Source organism: Rhinolophus sinicus, chromosome 10 (genome assembly GCF_057876585.1).
Source record: "Rhinolophus sinicus isolate RSI-liver-muscle chromosome 10, RSI-T2T, whole genome shotgun sequence".
NCBI lineage: Eukaryota > Metazoa > Chordata > Mammalia > Chiroptera > Rhinolophidae > Rhinolophus > Rhinolophus sinicus.
Window position 1 is genome coordinate 17686555 of NC_142510.1, and position 18561 is coordinate 17705115.

An 18561-nucleotide genomic window follows, 5' to 3' on the forward strand; every position below is an offset into this window, starting at 1 on the left:
CCTGACTCCCCTCCCCACCTGAGGGACAGAACTGGAGCGGGTGGGGGTGGGGGGTCAAGAGAGGGTGGATTTGCAAAGGAGATGCCATCCCTGTGAAAGGGACACCGGCCCTTGGGGGCTGGGTTGGGTCACTAGGAGAGACGCCTGAACAGCCAAAGGAAGGAAGGAGCCGTGGGAAACGCACAGCCTCGGACCTCTGCCTCCTCGCTCAGACTGTGAGGTTCCCCAGCTGGGCTCAGCGACCCTGAGATCCAGGTCAGCGATCGATTGCAGGCGGATCACTGCGCCGGGGTCACTGCGGACCTCCAAGCTCCGCCCCACCCGCGGGCCTACCCACAGGTTTGAGGACCCGAGGGCCGGACGCCCTCCTCCCTCCTCCGCAAGCTCTCTGCGGGTGGGAGCGTGAGGATGCACAGGGGGAGAAAGGGGGGCAGCCTGCGTCGCCACGGCAACTAGGCGGGTGGCCGGGTCTTGGAGACTCTATAGGGAACCAAAGAGAAAGCGAGGGAGGGGGCCGTGGGCTCGGCGCGGGGCAGGGGTGGGGGCTGGGTTTCTGGGGAGGAGTTGGGGAACACCCGGCAATTATCACTGCAGGTTCCCGGTGGCTCCGGGAGCTCCTGTGTGTGTCAAGTTTCCCGGGGTGAGTGTGTCAGCGCGTGTCTGGGTTTGTGCATGTGTGTGAGCGTGCGCACGTGGGCACAGGCGTGTGGGCGCGAGTGCCCGTGCAAGATGCGGGTGCCAGCCTGCGTGCCCGTGTGTGCGTGCACTCGTGTGCGCTTCTAAGTGTGGCCGGGGGGCGCCGGCCGGAGAATCCCGCCCGCTCCCCCGCCCCGGCTGCCCCTCCCCGCCCCTCGCCTCCCGCGCCCGCAGCCTCAGCGCCTCCACCTCGCTCACCCCCTCCTCCCGCACTTTTCTCCTCTCCCTCCCTCTCCGCGCACAGCCGGACTCCGCACTCTTCTCGCTGGCTACCCTGGGAATCACTGGCCGCCACCGCCCAGCCTGCACCCGCCGTCCCCCCAGTGCTTGCGCACCTGTTGGAGGCACAGAAACAGGTGCAGGGGGCTGGGCCGCCGGGGGCATGAGGGGGAGGGGAGTGTGTGCGTTAGTCTGCGTGTGCCCACGGGGCTTTTAACCTCTCCCGAGGCTGTAATTTCTGGCTCTAGAGAGCCAGTCTCAGGAGGAGGCATCTGAGGGGGGAGGTCTCACCTTGGGCTGCAGTGGGTGGGGGACCAGGCACGCACGCAGCTCCTGGGGCAGATTGGACAGTGGGGAGTGAATGTCTAGAGGGGTGGGCGACACCCGGACCAGACAGGCGCCTGGTGCAGAAGCATGGATAGAGCCTCAGAGAGACAGAGGAGGGGCTTCAGGGAGTAGGCAGGACCCAGGGGCAGACCGAAGGCCAGAATGAGGGGCAGGAGCTAGGAAGACGACAAAGGGACAATCTAGAGACAAGTGGGCAAGGCTGAGATGCAGCCAGGACCCATCTGGGGGGAGTGGAGCAAGGCTGGGGTTCTGGAGGCCCCAAGCCTCCTGCCTGCCCATCAGCTGGCACAGGCTGACCTCTCTCTGGACACCTAGGAGGGGAGGCCACAGACCAGGGAGGTTGCTGCCTGGCCCTCCACCGGCAGACTGTGGGTATAAGCAGTGGGCAGTGGACTGGCTCCCGCTCTCTGGACTTGAACCTCCCCCCCGCCCCGCAGGGGTGCTGCATGAGGGGCCGCAGGGGTGATCGCATGAGCATCAACATCCAAGAGCACATGGCCATCAACGTGTGCCCGGGGCCCATCCGGCCCATTCGCCAGATCTCCGACTACTTCCCCCGCCGGGGACCTGGACCCGAAGGGGGCGGCCGGGGCTTTGGGGAGGTCCCTGCCGGGCTGGCCCCCCTGGCCCTGGCACCCCCTGCAGCGCTCCTGGGGGCCACCACGCCCGAAGATGGAACCGAGATGGACAGCTATGATTCGGATGATACTAGTGAGTCTGGGGCTTGAAGGCCCCAGGGTGCTATGGGGGCCTCCTGGCTGGTGGGAAGGGGACAGGCCCTGCTGGGTGTGTGAGGGGGAAGCAGCAGCGGGCGTTGTCACAGCTGCAGTCACTGTGGAGATTACAGCTTCAGCAAGGCTCAAGATTCAATATTTCTGCTGAGACACTCCACCACCCACACAGCCCCAGCGGCAGCCCAACCAGGGACCCAGACGCACACACTCGCGGGCGGCCAGACACAGAGCCCCGCACACACGGCCAGCCTGCCCACCGGTCTCTCACACACACCTGTGTGACACTGCCTCACGCCACCTCTTCCCTCTTCTCCAGCTGCCCTGGGCACACTGGAATTTGACCTTCTCTACGACCAGGCCTCCTGCACCCTGCACTGTAGTATCCTTAGGGCCAAGGTGAGTGCCTGACCTCGCAGCCCCAGCTCGGTTTGCTCCCCACCCAGGAGGGGTGGGTTTCCATCCTCCTTTCCCTCCTCCACGCTGGACCCCTGCTCCCCTTTCCACGCATCCCCACAACCCCAGAACCCTTCTTCTTGGCTCTCCACACTCTGCAGAGGGAGGGGGGCACTGGGAGCTCACAGCCTCCCCCCAACCCCCAGGGCCTCAAGCCCATGGATTTCAATGGCCTGGCTGACCCCTACGTCAAGCTGCACCTCCTACCTGGAGCCTGCAAGGTAACGGCTTCTGCCTTCCCCTAGCCTGACCCAGCTGCTGGGTCTGTCCCCAGCCTTCCTTTGCTTTCAGCCTCTGTGGCTCTAGGGGACATGTTCTGAGAACTCGTTGTCCCCACACCTCAGGCCAATAAGCTGAAAACCAAGACGCAGAGGAACACACTGAATCCCGTGTGGAACGAGGACCTGATGTACAGCGGGATCACAGAGGACGACATCACCCACAAGGTGCTCAGGTGAGGGCCTGGCCCCCTGCTGGTCGGCACCCCCCACACCGCTGTCCTTGGAGCCTTTGGTTAACCCACCTCCCATGAGCCCCTCTCAGCTAGAGGCCCCCATCCCCGTCGGCGGCACAGGCCAGACGACTCCCCTGGCCTTCCTACCCGCCCCCCACATCTCCTGCTCTGCCTCTAACAGAGGGCTGCCCTCTCCCGATTGATGGGGGTCCATTACTCCTGACCTGTGCCTGTTGTCTCTTCTACCTGGAAAGCGCTCCCGCATCCCCTCTTTCTGTCACCCTAAACTCCCCTCATCATTTGAGGCACTGCCTCCTGAAAGCTTTCCCTGGTCACTGACACCCCTTCTCAGAGCCCCGGACTTAAGCCAGACCTAGGCAGCGGACTCCTGCCCATTCTGTTGCCTCTGTTCCCCCAACATCTCTAAGGAGTGACATCTTAGGGGACAGGAAACTTGCTCCGTCATCCCAGGAGGTGGAGCTGTGGAGCGTCCTCCCAGGCGAGGAGTGAAGGGCAGCAAGACCCAGGCTCCTGGGAGAATGTCTCCTTTGTTTTTGGGCAGTAGGGAGTCATCGGGGCAGAGGCACGCGGGGCGGCTCAGGGCTGTTTCCCAGAGGTCACCTTGGTGCTGGGTGGGGGCGGGCTGGAGGGGAGGCAGAGGGGGAAACCAAAAAGGCTGCCCGTGTTTCAGATGTTAGAGAACGCGGCCTACACCACTGAGTGCTCACCGGTGCCCGGCCCTGCGCTTTGCGTGCTCCCGTTTCTTCCCTTCACTGGATCCTCACTGGGTCCTCGTAAGATCTGTAGGAGGGTAGTCCTCCCCCCATTTCAGACGTGGGAATCGAGGCTTAGGGCGGTGACTTGGTCACACAGTTGCTTGGAAGTGGCAGAGCTGGGACTTGAACAGCCACACATGACAGCTACTCAGGAGTGTCACAGCGGCAGGAAGTGCAGAAGGGGAAGGCAGAAGTCAAAGCAGTCCTGTCTCTCTGGGCTCCCGCATCTCTCCCAGGCTGGCTCCCCGCCCCCTGCAGGACAGGAGCTCCAGGGGAGGTGTGGGTTCCTTGTCCGCTGGTCCAGGGCCCCTCCAGGCCCCTCTGGCTCTCACACCCTGAACCCATGACCCACATCCGCCAGTGCACACCCTGTGCACTGTTAGCTGGATCCATCCCCAGGCCCTACATGGAGGCGGGAGGGCTTCCGGAAGTAGCAGAGCGGGTCCTCATGGGCCTGGGCAGCTGGAAAGGGGGGGCCAGAGGAACAGCATGAGTGAACACGTGCTTCTCAGGCGCCAGGCCTGGGCTCACCAGCCTGAGACGGCCCATTTTACAGGTGAGGTGCGGCGTGTTGGGGGCAGAGCTGGGAGTAGCCCCAGGGGCTCAGGGTCCAGCAGACGCCCTTTCTCCCACACGAGGGGGCCCTGACCTTGCGTTCCCCGCCAGGATCTCCGTGTGTGACGAGGACAAGCTGAGCCACAACGAATTCATCGGGGAGACCCGCATACCCCTGCGCCGCCTCAAGCCTTCACAGAAGAAGCATTTTAATATCTGCCTCGAACGCCAGGTCCCGGTCCGTGCGTGCGGGGAGGTAGGGTGCCCAGGGAGGGCTCCCTGCACAGGCCAGGTTTTCAGAATCTTCTTTGTCCCCCCCACCCCAGCTGGCTTCACCCTCTTCCATGTCGGCAGCACTGAGGGGCATCTCCTGTTACCTGAAGGAGGTGAGCTGCCGCCTGGGGACCAGTCTGGTGGGCGGTGGTGGGGATGCAGACTGACCCCCGTGTCTGCCCCAAGCTGGAGCAGGCGGAACAGGGGCCTGGGCTGCTGGAGGAGCGTGGACGCATCCTGCTCAGTCTCAGCTACAGCTCTCCACGCCGGGGGCTGCTGGTGGGCATTGTGCGCTGTGCCCACCTAGCTGCCATGGACGTCAACGGCTACTCGGACCCCTATGTCAAGACGTGAGCCCTTGCCCTGCGCCAAGGCCCACCCTCCCCTCCCTAGGGAGCCTGATCCCTGCCCTGTCCCCCTGGGGCCCAGCCTATCTCCCCCCACCCCACTCCCAGCCTCGCCCCACCTTCTCTGCAGGTACCTGAGACCAGACGCAGATAAGAAATCCAAGCATAAAACAGGTGTGAAGAAGAAGACTCTCAACCCTGAATTTAATGAGGTAAATGCAGCCGGGACCAGAAATGGAGGGGAGCGAGGGCTGGGGGCTGGCACTTCACAGTGTGGCTTGACCTGTCCCAGGAGTTTTTCTATGAGATGGAGCTCTCTGCTCTGGCCACCAAGACGCTGGAAGTCACAGTCTGGGACTACGACATCGGCAAGTCCAACGACTTCATCGGTGAGGGAGCGGCTGCTGGTGGGACTGATGGGTGGGGGTGGGGGACTCCGTGGCCCTGGGCTGGGCCCTGATGCTGCCTCTGCCGCTCCACAGGTGGTGTGTCCCTGGGGCCAGGCGCCCGGGGAGAGGCCCGGAGGCACTGGAGCGACTGTCTGCAACAGCCAGACACGGCGCTGGAGCGCTGGCACACGCTGACCAGCGAGCTGCCCCCTGCAGCTGGGGCCCTGCCCTCGGCCTGAGCCGCACAGCTGCTGCCCAGCACAGGCCCCTCGGGCCGGGTCTAGCACCCAACCTTCGCACGAGTGTGTTGCACGTTTACACGGGGTGGATGCCCTGCCCCGCACTACCTGTCTTATTTTGTGAGGTCTCTGTGGCCGTGGGTCTGTCTGCTTGTGAGGGCTATGGGGATCTGTACTCACATATGCAAACTTCTTCTGCCTGACTCGCTGCTACACCCCAAATATGCAAACACCCATCCTGTGCACACCTGGGGTCCTGCCAGTGCCCCTCCCCCAAGGCCCCAGCTGCTGCTGCTCTCTCCAGCCTCTCCAGGCTGCCCGGCCCTCCACCCACAGGGAGGAGGTCGGATTAGGGGGGGTTCGGAGGAGGAGCGAGTTTCCATAAAAGAAAAGGACAAAGAACAAAAAAGAGCCACTCACTCCTTTAATACAGAATCTTCAGTTCAAAAAAACCACACCACCTAGCCCTGGTCAGCTGCCCTTTTGAATGGCGGGGGTGGGATTTGGGGGGGCGGGGGGCCCAGACTGCAGGGTCTCTGCCTCTGAGGTGATGCCCCCGCCACTCACGTAACTGTCCCCTGGCTGGGCCCGGGACATGAGGGTAGGTCCCTGCCCTCCCTGGTCAGGGGTCCACCTCCCAGGGGACATTTATGCATGTTTATGCCTTTTCTGATTGTGTCAGTGGCCACAGCATGGCAACTGGGCATCAATAAACGTTTCTGCGGAAGCTGGGGGCTCGTGCGCTGGGCAGAGGGCGTCACTCCGGGATGTCAATCACCAGGTCGTCGTCCCCGTCCAGGGCATCGTCCCCGCTGCCGGCATCGCTGAACATCTGCCGAGGGACTGCGCTCAGGATCGTGGGCGGGGGCAACTTGGGGGGGGGCAGGGGGGCCAGGGCGGCCCCCACCCCGGCCCCAGAAGCCCTGCCAGGGAAGGTCAGCGGCCCCCCCACAGGGCAGTCGGGGGGTCCCACCGCCATCTGCAGCAGGAGGGGAGAAGAAACACAGGGAGGGCTTGTCAGGGAGGCCTGGGACATCCAGGAGGGTGGCACTGCCCCTTAGGGCAGCTCTGGGGGGTGGGGAAGGGGCAAAGGCTCGTTGGAGGGGAAGTGGACCCAGCCGGGCAGCCAAGCTGGAATCGGGGCCTGCCCCACCTCAGCCTCTTCAGCGTTAAAGCAGCAAGTGCCTGGGGGTGAGGGGCAGCGATGGAGGAGGTGATGGTGGGGGGCGCTTACAGGAGACCAGGAGGGAAAGGCTGGGCCTGGCCCTCAGCAGCCCGAGACTGCTGCGAGAGCCAGTCAGCCTGGACGCCGGCCTGCCTGCCTGCCCGCCCGCCCGCCCGCCTCAGGGCACCTCACATACCCCTGGCTCCTCGCCCTCCTGCCGTGGGACTCACTGGCTCAGTGGAAGGTGTGCTAGGTCCTCGCCCCCCACCACGGGAGGCTTCTCACAGCGGGAGGGGCCCGTCCTTGGGATGCCCGCCTCCGCTCAGCTCACCTGGGCTAGGACCAGCCTCCTAACTGGGCTCCCTGCCTCCAGCCTCTCCCAGATCCAGCTCCTCCTCCAAACTGCAGCCGGACTGAGCTCTCTACAACACAGACCTGAGCGTGTCACTCGTGCACCCGAGGGCGGGCTCAGGCTCCTGGCTGCCCTGGGACAGGCCAGTCCCTCCACTGGGAGCGAGTGTCCTTTGCTGTTTGTCAAAAGCCCTGCTTGTGCTCTGTGGCTGGGCAGTGGCCTCTGTCCTGCCCCCGCCTGCAGCTCCCCCCCCCGTCCTTTAATCCTCCCCACGGAGCTCTGTGGGCCTCGCGCTTTGCCTGTGGGCACAGACTGAGTGCCTACTAATGGGCGTCCGGACCGCGCTGGAAGGGAGAGGTCACGGGTCCGAGGAGAACAAAGACTGCCCGGTCCGCACGGGGCAGTGTCCTATCTGTCCCTGGGGCGGGGGTGGCAGGAAAGCTGTGAGGTCTTCAGTGGCCCTTCTGATTGTCTTAGCCCATTCGGCGCTCATGGTCTACTCTCTGCCTCTCAAGGACCCCCCCCACTGCTGCTCCTGGGGGGCAAGAGGGGCTTTTACCTCGGGGTACAGGAGTGGGCCAGGAGGCCCAGCTCTCAACAGCACCTTGCAGGCAGGACGCGGCACCCACCTGCACCCACAGGCATGACTGAGAAGGACAGTGGCACAGGACTGTCCCCATCCTTGCAACCCCCGCATCCTAACCCTGCCTGAACCTACTCTGGTGACCGATGGCAGCTAAGGAGCATCTAGGTCTCACTAGAGACCAGACAGCACTGGGCGAAGTGTTTTCCCTCCCTGGACTCAGTTTGTCCTCAGGGAGCCTATGAGCAGAGAAGCAGCTGAGGCTCGGACTTCCGGCACAGGACGAGCTGGGACCCAGACCCAGCCAAGTCCCCTGGAGGCCGGGCTCTCTGCTGACTTGCTGTCTCCACAGCTTCCCCTCGTCTCCTCCCGTTTCCCCCGCACGTCACCCAGACACATCAGTGGCCCCCACTCCCCATACTGGACAGCAAGGTCTTGTCACTCCTGCTACAGCCCAGACGGCACCGGCCACGTCCCTGACTCCATCCACTCTGCCTCCCTCACCTGGGCTCACTCGTGACCTCCGCTTTGAGGCCTCCCCCGGTGAGCCCCTTCCCCCCGGCCTCCTCCCAGATCACCTTCTCCCGCGTGTCCAGAATGGAGCTTGCTGACACTCCTCTACTTCCGGACCCAGCACCTCCGGAAGCCTCCGACTGCCCTCCATGGCCACGCCACGCCATGCCACACATCCACCCGTCTGTGTCAGGCGGCGTCTCTGACCCTTGCTTTCCCACCACCCTACCCTACACGCCGGAAGCCAACCCCCGCTAGGTAGCGCAAAGGGCCCACTACCTCCCTGTTTTCAGGTTGACAGGCCCAACTCACAGGGAGGAAGTGGCCGAGTGGGATGAACTCCAGAACCCATGCTCCTAACCTCCACACGCGTGGCTTCCCATCTCACTCCGGCCAGGGCCATGTCTGCAGTCCACCCACCAGAGGGCTGTCCACTCCGGCTCAGAGCTGGATGGCACTGTGCCTGGGTCCCCATCACGTGTGGGCTTGGGGTGCAGACCTCTCGCCCTCTCCATCCACGCTCTCACCTCCGTGCTGGTGATTTCCACATACGCACCCACGAGCCCCAGGCTCCCATGATCCAGTGGTCTCTCCGGCACTGCCAACAGCACCTCAGCGTGTCCACAATCAAACGCCTCATCTTCCCTCCCAGTCCTCACCCTGCCGTTGCTCAGGCCAAAGGCCCTGGAGTCTCCTTGACTCCCCTTCTCTCAGCCCCCAGCGGTCTATGGGGCTCATTCCTTGCAACAGACTGGTGGTTCACCTTCCACCCTCTCTACTGCTGCTTGGTTGGCGGCAACGCCTCCTCACTGTATCCCCACTCCCGTCCTGACCCAGCCCCTCCCCCCAGTCTATTCTCCACACAGGTGTGTCCCCGATCTTGTTAACTCGTCAGTCACATCAGATTCCACTCGGCCCCACCTCTCTGAGGGCGCCCCGTTCATCCACAGCACAAGCCCAAGTCTTTCTCACACTGGAAGGCCCTACAGTTATTTCTCTGATCTGCTCTGATCATTCTCCCCGCCTCACCTTCCTCCCATCACACTGACCTCCTTCCTCCCCTCCCGGCCCCCGGGCCTTTGCACAGTCTGTTCCTGACTGAGATGCTTTTCCAGAGAGCCACGTGATTTGTTCTCATTTCCCTTAAGTCTCTGACCAAGTGACTTCCCAGACCACCTACCACCGGTATCACACCCACCCACCCTGGTGCTTACATCCTCTTTCCCTGACTCCATTTTCCTATACTGGTACCTATTTATCTCCTTTATTTTCCAACTATCTCTCTAGAACGCGAGCCCCGCCATGGCAGAGGTTTGTCCGTTTTGTTCACAACTGTATTTGCAGCACCCGGACAATGCCTGGGACGTAGTAGACACTCCGGAAACACTTGCCCATCACACGTGGTTTGATCGCTCACTTTACAAACACAGAAGCTGAGACCCAGGTCCCCTGGTCTTAGCTGGTGCAGCCCTGACTTGGTTCCCGATCCCAGAACTCCGGCCCTCCTCGAGGCTGCCTGGCCCCAGCACCACTGTGGCAGTGAGGGCAGGACCCACGGCATTTCCACTCTGATCCCCAAGGCGGGTCCGGTCCCACATACAGCCTGTGACCCTGGACTTCTCTGACCCAACCCTTAGTACCTGGCCCTGGGCTGGGCCCCCAGCAGCCCCAAGTCAGTCCTTCAAAGTTCTTGGACAGGCCCCAGCCCACCTTGAACCTCCCTCAACAGGCTGTCCTCCTGCCGCCTGGCCCCTCCCTAATGTCCCCAAATCAGGGTACCTTGAGTTTCCGGGGCAGGCGGGGCCGTTTCTCCCGCTTGGGCCTCAGGGGGCTGGGCTCGGGCAGCTGCAGGGCCAGGTAGTCAGAAGGGAAAGGGGGGTAGGTGGGGGAAGCCAGCTGCAGCAGGAGTGGGGGGTGGAAATGGGAATGGAATAGATGGGTGGGGGGTGAAAGGAAGAAATGCAAAAGGAAGAATGGAAAAACAAGAGATGGTGATGAGTGTGGCTCCTGAGAACAGAAGGGGGTGGGACAGCAGCAGGACTCTGTCCTGGGGGCTGCTCTCCTCAGTCGCATCTGTCCCCCATTCCTGCACCACAGAGAACTGGGCAGCCCCGACTCACACCCCTCCGAGGGATGCTCGCGGGCCACACCCAGACTGAGGTCCCCGAGCAGGCCGGCTTCACCCTGAAGCCTGGACCCTCTGCCCCAAGGACGCCCACTTCCCAGCCTTGGGCCCAACTCACCGAGCTCAGGTATGGGGAGGGGGCCCCAGAGGCCTGAAGGGGAAACCCTGTGGAAGGAGGCAGGGAGAGGCTGGAGGGGGAGGGGGCACCCCCCAGTGGCGGGCTTCTCTTCCTGGAGAAAGGACAGGGAAGAGGTCAGAGCAGCCAGGAGACCCGTGCTCCCCCCACCCCCCCACCCCCGGCCTCCCCAAATGATGACTTCTTCTCACCTCTTGGGGGCTGGTGTGTCCGACAACTTAGGTGTCCCCTCTGTCTCGCTGTTATCGGAAGATGCAGTGGCATCTGAGTCTGGGAGGGCGGAGGGCTGGTTAGTGGAGTGGCTGGGGGTCCTGTCTACCTCAGGGGTACAATCTCAGCTCTGTGGAAGGGCTCCGGGATCTGACCCCCCAGTCGGCATGCACAGGCTGTTCTGGGGAGCCCACAAATGCCCCAGCTTCTTACAAGGGCCTTTATGCCCGACTTCCCGCCCGGGCTCCTCCGTGGTAACACACCTGCCGAGCACATGCTGGGCTCTGGCCCTCTGACCGGGCACTTTACATTCGCCTCCCCTTGTCTTCATAACCATCCAAGGAGGAAGGTCAGGGCCTCACCTCCGCGTCCCAGATGAGGTCACTGAGGGCCACTGAAGCTGAGCGTAAGCTGTGGGGCTGGATTTGAACCCAGGGGTCTGACTCCTTGACCGTTTTACGTCACCCTCTCCTTATGCACCTCTAAGGTGCGTTTGGCTCCTGCCTCTGCTCCACTCCCTCTCCAGGGTCCTCTTAACCTACCTCGCAAATCTCTATCTTGATCCACTGCCCCCAGTCCAACTGCCACAGGTCAAGCCACCACCCTGTCAAAATCAACTGGGCAGTCTCAGCTTTCTTGCAGCCCATTGTCCACTCTGACTCCAGAATGACCTAAAACGTAAACCTTTCTGACGATGCCCCACGGCCTGCCTGCGAGCATTCGACATGCTGCTCAATGTGCCTCGACCTTTCTGGTCTCCCAACCAAACAGTACTCTTCACATCATGCCCATCAATTTCTTCAAAAAAGAAATTTCTTACCTAGATCTGTGGCTTGACCTAGAAGGCCCAGTGTTCATTTAACAAATAACTGCTACGTGTGATACATGTCTTTCTCAATCTCTCAGCTCAGGTACTCTTTAAGAAGCAAATTAATATAAATGTCTAATCACTACATTGTACACCTAAAACTAATATTGTACGTCAACTGTAATTGAGAAAAAAGCAGTCCAGCCCAGTGGCTCAGGTGGTTGGAGCTCCGTGCTCCTAATGCCAAAGGCTGCCGGTAAGATTCCCACATGGGCCAGTTCAACTCCTCGAGTCCCACAAGGGATGGTGGGCTCTGTCCCCTGCAACTAACAACGGCAACTGGACCTGGAGCTGAACTGTGCCCTCCACAACTACGATCGAAAGAAGTATACACTGTTCCCCAAGAAAGTCCTGTTCCCTTTCCCCAATAAAACCTTAAAAACAAACAAAAAACACCCCACACCACTTTAAAAAAGAGAAAGAAAAAAAAAAGAAAATTAAATGCCACCTGAGAAGTCTTCTGGAATCCCTCAGGCCCTGTTCATCGCTGGCTCTTCCAGAACTCTCTACTATCCCTGTCACAGCTCTCCTCACACTGTACTAAGATGTGTCATGTGTGGGCGTCTCCCTGACCAGACGAGGAGCTTCTCCAGGCTGCGAATGGGAGCTTCTGTCTCCGGCTCATGCTCCTTAGATTAAACCCCCTCTGACCACGAGCCTCCTGGTTCTCATGTCTCCTACCCTGAAGTCGCCCTCGAGCAGGGAGTTAACTGGGGGACCTCAGGGAAGGAAGAGGCGGGTAATGAGAAGCCAGAATAAAAGCCCAATGTTCTGTCACAACCTGCGTGAGCTGGCTCCTACCTGGTTCTCTGACCTCATCTATCATCTACTATCCTCCTGTGATACACAAACGAACGAACGCTGTGTGTTCCAATAAAAGCTTATTTACAGAAACAAGCAGCCTGGCTGTTTGCTGACTCTGTTCTAGACCAGTGTATAAAGGCACCACAGAGACGGATCGTATGTGACATGGCTTATGAGGGCTCCATGCTTGAACAGGGGCACAAAGGTCAACCTTAGGGTTTTTTCAATCTGGGGGGTCTCAACTCATTAGTAGGTTATGAAGTCAATTCATTAGTTTGCAACCAGCATTCAAAGAAAAAAGATAAAGCAGTTAAAAAAAGTATCAGAAAAGGGCAGCTGGATGGCTCAGCTGGTTAGAAATTGAGCTCTCAACAATAGGTTGCAGGTTCAATTCCCACATGGGACAGTGGGCTGCGCCCCTACTAAAGACTGAAAACGGTGAGTGGCCTTGGAGCTGAGCTGCGTCCTCCACAACTAGATTAAAGGCTAATGACTTGGAGCTGATGGGCCCTGGAGAAACACACCGTTCCCCAATAAAATTGAAAAACAAAAAGTACTGTTTCCCCAAAAATAAGACCTAGCCAGACAATCAGCTCTAATGCATCTTTTGGAGCAAAAATTAATGTAAGACACAGTATTATATTATATTAATTGTATCATGTTATATAAGACCCGGTCTCATATAACTTGTATTACTATATATAAAATATTATATATGTATAAACTTACATTACTATACATAAAATAAGTCATATATAACTTATTTTACTATAAGACCAGGTCTTATATTGATTTTTGCTCCAAAAGACGCATTCGAGCTGTCTGGCTAGGTCTTATTTTCGGGGAAACACGGTATCAGAAAAAAATTGTATTTGCAGTCTTAACATTGTTTCACTCAATTTTGTTTTATAAGTAAGTATGTAAGTGGGGACTCGGTCTTGATGTAAAATAAATTGATTGTAAATAGTGCTCAGAAAAAAGTTTGAAAACACTGCTTTATATGCTTTAGCCTTTCTGCTCTTCACACAACCTGGTCTGTTCTCGCTTCAGAATATCTGGATTTATTATTCCCTCTGCCTGGAAACCTCTCACTTGTATTTTCACAAGATTGGTCTCTTCTCCTTATCTAGGTTCCAGTTCTAACACTATTCCTGAAAGAGACCTTTCTCGAACACTCTATTGAGACATTGCCTGCCATGTGCTTTTGTATGGTCTGCAAACGAATAATGGCTTTTACATTTTTAAATGGTTGGGATAAAAAAAATCAAAAGAAAATAATATTTCATGACGTGAACATTATACGAAATTCAAATTTCGGTGTCCACAAATAAAGTTTTATCGAAACAAAGCCATGCTCATTTATTTCCGTATCACCTGGGATTGCTTTTGCCCTATGACAGCAGAACTGAGTAGCTGTGACAAAGACCAGACCTTCTGCGAAGCCCAATATATTTGTTATCTAGCCCTTTACAGAAAAAGTTTATCAACCTCTGGGCTACTCCAACCACTACCACATAACCCCGATTTTATCCCTTTCAAATCTGAAATTCTAAGGGCTTGCTTACTTATTGTCCCTGACTAGAATACAAATTCCAAGAGACTTTGTCCCTCTTGGTTATCACTGTGCCTGAAACACAGCAAGTGTTCAGTAAATATGTGAGTGAACAAATGAATGGTACAGGTGGAAGGGCAAGTAACTAGGCTTAAGAACCACCACCAGCTGTGTCAGCCTCCACAGCCTAAAAGAGGGGCGCGGGAAGCCTGCTGAAGTGTCGGGGACCCTGACCTCCACTCATGTTTCATGCCCTTGCTCACCAGAAGAGTCTTCATCCACGTTCTCGTACTGCAGAAGTCGATCTAGGAGGAAACTGAGGGAAGAGGCAGGGAGAACAAGAGCGCTCATTCCCCCCCTTGGCCACGTTCTCCGCGGCCCCTGTCCCTTCTAACCGGCCCGAGGGATCCGCACACAGCCCCACACAGGCACCATGCATGGGTGGCCCCATTACAGGATGGGGTCCACGGAGCCACATCACCCGCAGGCCTCCCTCGCTCCTCTCCCCGCAGCCTCTTTCACCTCTTGTCCCGGGACACCTTCAGCAATTTCCTCTGTGCCTTCCTCAGTTCCTCCTGGAAGCACTCGTGTTCCTGCATCACAGCCAAGGTGCGCGCTGAGTCGACCGCGGTCGGTCCAGGGGCCCGGAAGCCGGCGACAGCCCATCCCATTCTGGACCCGTGGGGACACGGAGGTCCTACGAGCGCCAGGCCTCACCCCCCACAACCCAGCCACCCCAGCACTCACGTAGATGAGGAACTTGAGCTTCCGCTTCAGGTTCCGGTATTTCTTCTTGTAGTCCACTTCGCTGTCCGCCGGCCCGTTCATGACCGGGCCTCGGAGCAGCGCCCCAACGCCTGCCCAGAGCCGCGACCCTCCAAGCCGGCTCCGCCCCGCCTCTCACGCCTCCACTTCCGGAGACTGGGTAAGTCTGTGTCCACGGGGACTACAACTCCCGGCGTGCCCCGCGCCCAGGAATCGTAACCGCACTGGCTGCCCTCTCAGGGAATACTGGGAAAAGAAAGTTACTTCGAGCGGTTACACCGAAGGTGGCGTCGCAGCGACGCGATGATGTCACAAAGATGGCGGACGCTGGAGGGCGCTCTTCCTTATTCGAACTGTACTTAGCGTTTGGAAGCGACAAGGTTTCCCCCAGGGGATTTCTAGTCTTTAGGCGAGTGTGTCCCTTTTCTTCTGTCTTTCAAAGTCACCGCCGAGTCAGCGTCGCGGGTTTATTCCGTTACACCCAAAGATTGTCGGCGCCGAGTCGGTTTCGAACGAAACTTTAAAAACGATTCGTTCTAAGAAAGGGAAGGAGCCGCGTCCCCCCGCCCCAACTGCCGGGAAAGCAAGTGCTAGCGTCTGGCAGTTTGCTCGCGGGCCGCCGCCCACCGGCCCTCCTGACCGCGCCGTGACGCCACGCGCGCGCAGGCTCGTCAAACGGGCTGACGGGAGGCCCCGGATAAAAAAAGGCGGGAGCCATCAATTCCTGTCGTTGCAAAATGGCGCGGGAGAAGGAGATGCAGGAGTTCACCCGCAGCTTCTTCCGCGGCCGCCCGGACCTCAGGTGCCCTGCAGGCTGGGGTTGGGGCTGGAAAGGGCAGGGGCGGGACGGGGACTCTGCCTTGACAAGTGTCTCTGCAGCACGCTCACGCACTCCATCGTGCGGCGGAGGTTTTTGTCTCACGCGGGCCGCGACCACCTAGAACCCGAAGAGAAGCAGGCACTGAAGCGGCTAGTGGAGGAGGAGCTGCTGAAGATGCAGGTGTGGGCGCGAGCCTGGGCCGCGGGCAGCGGGGTTTGTTGCCGAGAGGGGCCCGAGAGGGGGTGGGGCAGACCTCCACCTTGATACCCGTTTTGCTCTCTTGCTGTGCACACAGGTGGATGAAGAAGGTGCCAAGAAAGAAGGGCTACGCCGTGCCAAAAAGGCAAAGAGGGCTCCCACCACTCCCTGCCGTGACCCACAGAGAAAAAGGTCCCGTTTCAATTCGGAGTCAGGTTAGTGCCTTTGACATAGTTGATTTATTCCAGAAGTACTTCTTGTGCATGTGTTATATCCCAAGGCACTGATTGAGGGCGTGAGGCGTCAGGAACCAGGAGCAGGGTGGACTGACAGCTGTGTTTCCTGCTGTCCTTCCCTCCATCTGTCACAGCAGGACTCGAGAAAACCTATCCCAAATGGAGGGAGAAGGGACAGGAACAACTTGTCCCAACCTTCTCTTTCCACATTCCAGAGCCCAGCTCTGCAGCCTCCAGTCCAGACTGCTTCGGCCCCCCAGCAAAGAACGGAATGGCAGCAGCCATCATTCCGGCGAAGGAGAGTCCAAAGCGAGCCTCCAAGAAGGCAGTTGAGAGCAACGAGGAGGAAGAACAGCAGAGGGACCAGACTGCAAAGATTGGATTAGAGAGGGAGGCAGTTCAGAAGAGGGGTGAGGAGGAGGAGGAGGGCTCTGCTAGAACCGGCAGGGTCTGGAAGGAAGAGAGCAGCGAGGAAGAGGATGAGGGAAAGGAGTCCAAAGGCAGGACTCAGAGGAAATCTGTGACAAAGAACGAGCAGGCCCCAGGCATGGCCTCACGCAGCAGGAGGCAGTCCACGGAGGAGAGTGAGAGCAGCGAGGAGGAGCCTGCTCAGAGGACGGGAAGCAAAGGCGCTGAGAGCCACCAGGAGAGCGAGGAGGAGAAGACCCTAGCCAGGAAGAAAGAGAACAGAGAGGAAGCGTCCGCTTGGGAGGAGAGGAGTGCTAAGCAGAGAAGCAGGACAGCGAGCCTGCAGGGAGACTGTGGGGATGGAGAGGGAGAGGAGGAAAAAGCAGCAGCAGGCAGTGGTGACGACAGTGAGGGAGACGACCAGCCCTTAGGGCAGAGAAAGAGCAAGGACAGGACCAAGTGGGAGCGGGACAAAAAGCAGAGTGGAAGCAGCGAGGACGAAGAAGACAGAGAGAAGAGGTTGACACCAGCTGCTAAAGGTACTGGAAAGACAGCCAGTGGTGAGGCCAGTGACTCGGAGAGGGAGCTGAGTGACAGTGAGGCAGGGGGGAGCCCCCAGGGGGATAGGAAGAGCCACTCGTCCAGGAAGAGCTCCAAGAGAAGCAGGACGCGCAGCTCCTCTTCCGCAGACAGCAGCCCAGAACTCAGAGGCAGGAAGGTGAGGGTGAACGGAGGTGGGCTGGGGGGCCACAGGCACAGGAGGAGGGACCTTGATGGGAGCCCAGAAGGCCTGGCCTCAGCTGCTGTCCCCTTGCCAGGCCAGGGGCTCTGGTCGCCAAAGTGAAGACCACCCTGCTGTGATGAGGCTAAAGCGCTACATCCGAGCCTGTGGTGCCTATCGCAACTACAAGAAGCTGCTGGGCTCCTGCTGCTCACGCAAGGAGTGCCTGAGTGTCCTGCGGGCAGAGTTGGAAGCTCTGGGCATGAAGGGTGAGGTCGAGTGTGGCTGGGGGGCTGCAGGACAGGGCCTCGGCTGCTGGGGAAGAGGCTCACGAGCCTCTTCTGCCCCAGGTAACCCTTCTTTAGAGAAGTGTCGGGCCCTGAAGGTGCAGCGTGAGGAGGCAGCCGAGGTAGCCGCCTTGGACGTCTCCAACATCATCAGTGGTTCAGGTGAGGCTTCTCACACTCCCCAGGGACACGTGGGGCTTGGGCTTTCCCAGACGATGACTGGCCCATTCCTTCCCCCCAGGTCGACCACGCAGATGCACGGCCTGGAACCCTTCAGAAGCAGTCACACCTGGGGAGCTGTACCGCCGAACCCTGGACTCAGACGAAGAGCGGCCCCGCCGCCCACCCCCGGACTGGTCACACATGCGTGGTATCATCAGCAGTGATGGCGAGAGTAACTGAGCTTCCCCCATCCCCCAGGAGGGACTTTCACTTGTAGAAAGCACATATATATGTATACATAGAGCACCCCCCCGTACCCCCACCTCTGCCTGTACAGAGCAGCGGCTTCCTCCAAGACGCAACCCTCAGGAACGCAGTTGTTGGGATCCTACTTCTCAGTTTAAAATGTTTACAGGGGTTTCTATTTTGAGACTCAATAAAGGAGTATTTGAATCACCTCATCGAAACCAGTCTCCCATTCTCATTCCCCTGTGCTTGGGGCCAGGAAGCCGAGGAGGGGCCAGTACCCGGCTGCCTGTCCCCATCTGGTTCCCTGTAATCTCCAGGTTCTCCAGAGAAGTCCCAGCCCTCAGACCCTGCCATCCCTTCTGCCACAACGCTGCCAGAGAAGGTGGCTCTTATCCTTCCTCCAGCCTGACCTGCAGGCCCCTCTGATCCCCCTGCTTTTAGCTTATCTGATAACCTAACGCCTGGTTGTGAAGAGGATCTGAATACCTGGCCTTCAGAACAATGTGAAGCACAAAAAGGAAATAACTTGGGGACAGCTGGTGTTTGTCTTCCTTCCCGTTTTTTACAGAAAAGCCACTTCATCCATGGGCCACTGCCTCGGCCTTAAGGTGTGGGTCTAGGACCTACACCTGGCCAATCAGCACCACCCCAGGCCTCTGGCTACAGGTGGGGCCAGTGGAGTGTCTTCAGGTCTTGGTGATTCTTGCTGTTGAGGTTGTGGCAGGATGTAAGCTTGGAGATGCCAGGGGCCTGGGCATGAAGTAAACTTTCTGAAAATCTTTGAAGCCAAAGCAAAGGGAAGCAGAGGTCAAAAGACTGATCACCTCCTTTGACGCTCTGGATCCAGTCATGCCTGAAGCCACTAAAATCACTGCAATTTTCAGTTACACAGCCCAGTAAATTCTCTTCTTCAATACATGCTAA

The 18561-nt window shown here is 58.8% G+C and overlaps 3 protein-coding genes across 10 annotated transcripts; 2 read left to right on the forward strand and 1 right to left on the reverse strand.

Moving 5' to 3' along the window:
• Positions 1 to 165: 165 nt before the first annotated feature.
• DOC2A (double C2 domain alpha) lies at positions 166 to 6210 on the forward strand. Of its 4 annotated transcripts, XM_088801434.1 has the most exons (13): positions 166 to 339; positions 595 to 640; positions 941 to 1052; positions 1701 to 1974; positions 2314 to 2393; positions 2552 to 2671; positions 2795 to 2904; positions 4347 to 4473; positions 4562 to 4621; positions 4695 to 4858; positions 4986 to 5067; positions 5148 to 5244; positions 5338 to 5938. In XM_088801434.1, the coding sequence occupies exons 4-13, from the start codon at positions 1710 to 1712 to the stop codon at positions 5481 to 5483; spliced, it is 1251 nt and encodes a 416-aa protein (XP_088657560.1). In that variant the 5' UTR covers positions 166 to 339; positions 595 to 640; positions 941 to 1052; positions 1701 to 1709; the 3' UTR covers positions 5484 to 5938. The 4 variants fall into 4 exon arrangements, with proteins under 4 accessions (XP_088657560.1, XP_088657562.1, XP_088657561.1 ...); XM_088801436.1 differs by lacking the exon at positions 595 to 640 and having other exon boundaries at positions 182 to 339; XM_088801435.1 differs by lacking the exon at positions 166 to 339 and having other exon boundaries at positions 504 to 640.
• On the reverse strand, positions 5894 to 14772 carry INO80E (INO80 complex subunit E). Of its 5 annotated transcripts, none has more exons than XM_088801438.1 (8): positions 14539 to 14772; positions 14314 to 14384; positions 14055 to 14107; positions 10549 to 10627; positions 10340 to 10451; positions 9876 to 9992; positions 6980 to 7070; positions 5894 to 6315 (listed from the first exon to the last, which is right to left on the reverse strand). In XM_088801438.1, exons 1-7 carry the CDS (start codon positions 14617 to 14619, stop codon positions 6999 to 7001), a joined length of 585 nt encoding a protein of 194 aa, XP_088657564.1. In that variant the 5' UTR covers positions 14620 to 14772; the 3' UTR covers positions 5894 to 6315; positions 6980 to 6998. The 5 variants fall into 5 exon arrangements, with proteins under 5 accessions (XP_088657564.1, XP_074179016.1, XP_019610223.2 ...); XM_019754667.3 differs by lacking the exon at positions 5894 to 6315 and adding an exon at positions 6325 to 6462; XM_074322915.2 differs by lacking the exon at positions 6980 to 7070 and having other exon boundaries at positions 5894 to 6462; positions 9876 to 9941.
• A 64-nt stretch (positions 14773 to 14836) lies between these two features.
• Positions 14837 to 17855, forward strand: HIRIP3 (HIRA interacting protein 3). Its single transcript, XM_019754654.3, has 7 exons — positions 14837 to 15358; positions 15436 to 15556; positions 15672 to 15789; positions 16026 to 16936; positions 17037 to 17208; positions 17290 to 17388; positions 17468 to 17855. The coding sequence occupies exons 1-7, from the start codon at positions 15294 to 15296 to the stop codon at positions 17626 to 17628; spliced, it is 1647 nt and encodes a 548-aa protein (XP_019610213.3). The 5' UTR covers positions 14837 to 15293; the 3' UTR covers positions 17629 to 17855.
• Positions 17856 to 18561: the final 706 nt, after the last annotated feature.

Coding starts and splice junctions, on each gene's coding strand:
- DOC2A (XM_088801434.1), top strand. CDS start 1,710: ATGAGGGGCCGCAGGGGTGATCGCATGAGCATCAACATCCAAGAGCAC. Junction 2,672..2,794: donor TCCTACCTGGAGCCTGCAAG/GTAACGGCTTCT, acceptor CCCACACCTCAG/GCCAATAAGCTGAAAACCAA. Junction 5,245..5,337: donor CAAGTCCAACGACTTCATCG/GTGAGGGAGCGG, acceptor GCCGCTCCACAG/GTGGTGTGTCCCTGGGGCCA.
- INO80E (XM_019754664.3), bottom strand. CDS start 14,619: ATGAACGGGCCGGCGGACAGCGAAGTGGACTACAAGAAGAAATACCGG. Junction 10,452..10,548: donor GACACACCAGCCCCCAAGAG/GTGAGAAGAAGT, acceptor TCCTTTCTCCAG/GAAGAGAAGCCCGCCACTGG. Junction 9,993..10,339: donor CCTCCCCATACCTGAGCTCG/GTGAGTTGGGCC, acceptor CTCCTGCTGCAG/CTGGCTTCCCCCACCTACCC.
- HIRIP3 (XM_019754654.3), top strand. CDS start 15,294: ATGGCGCGGGAGAAGGAGATGCAGGAGTTCACCCGCAGCTTCTTCCGC. Junction 15,557..15,671: donor AGGAGCTGCTGAAGATGCAG/GTGTGGGCGCGA, acceptor CTGTGCACACAG/GTGGATGAAGAAGGTGCCAA. Junction 17,209..17,289: donor GGAAGCTCTGGGCATGAAGG/GTGAGGTCGAGT, acceptor CTTCTGCCCCAG/GTAACCCTTCTTTAGAGAAG.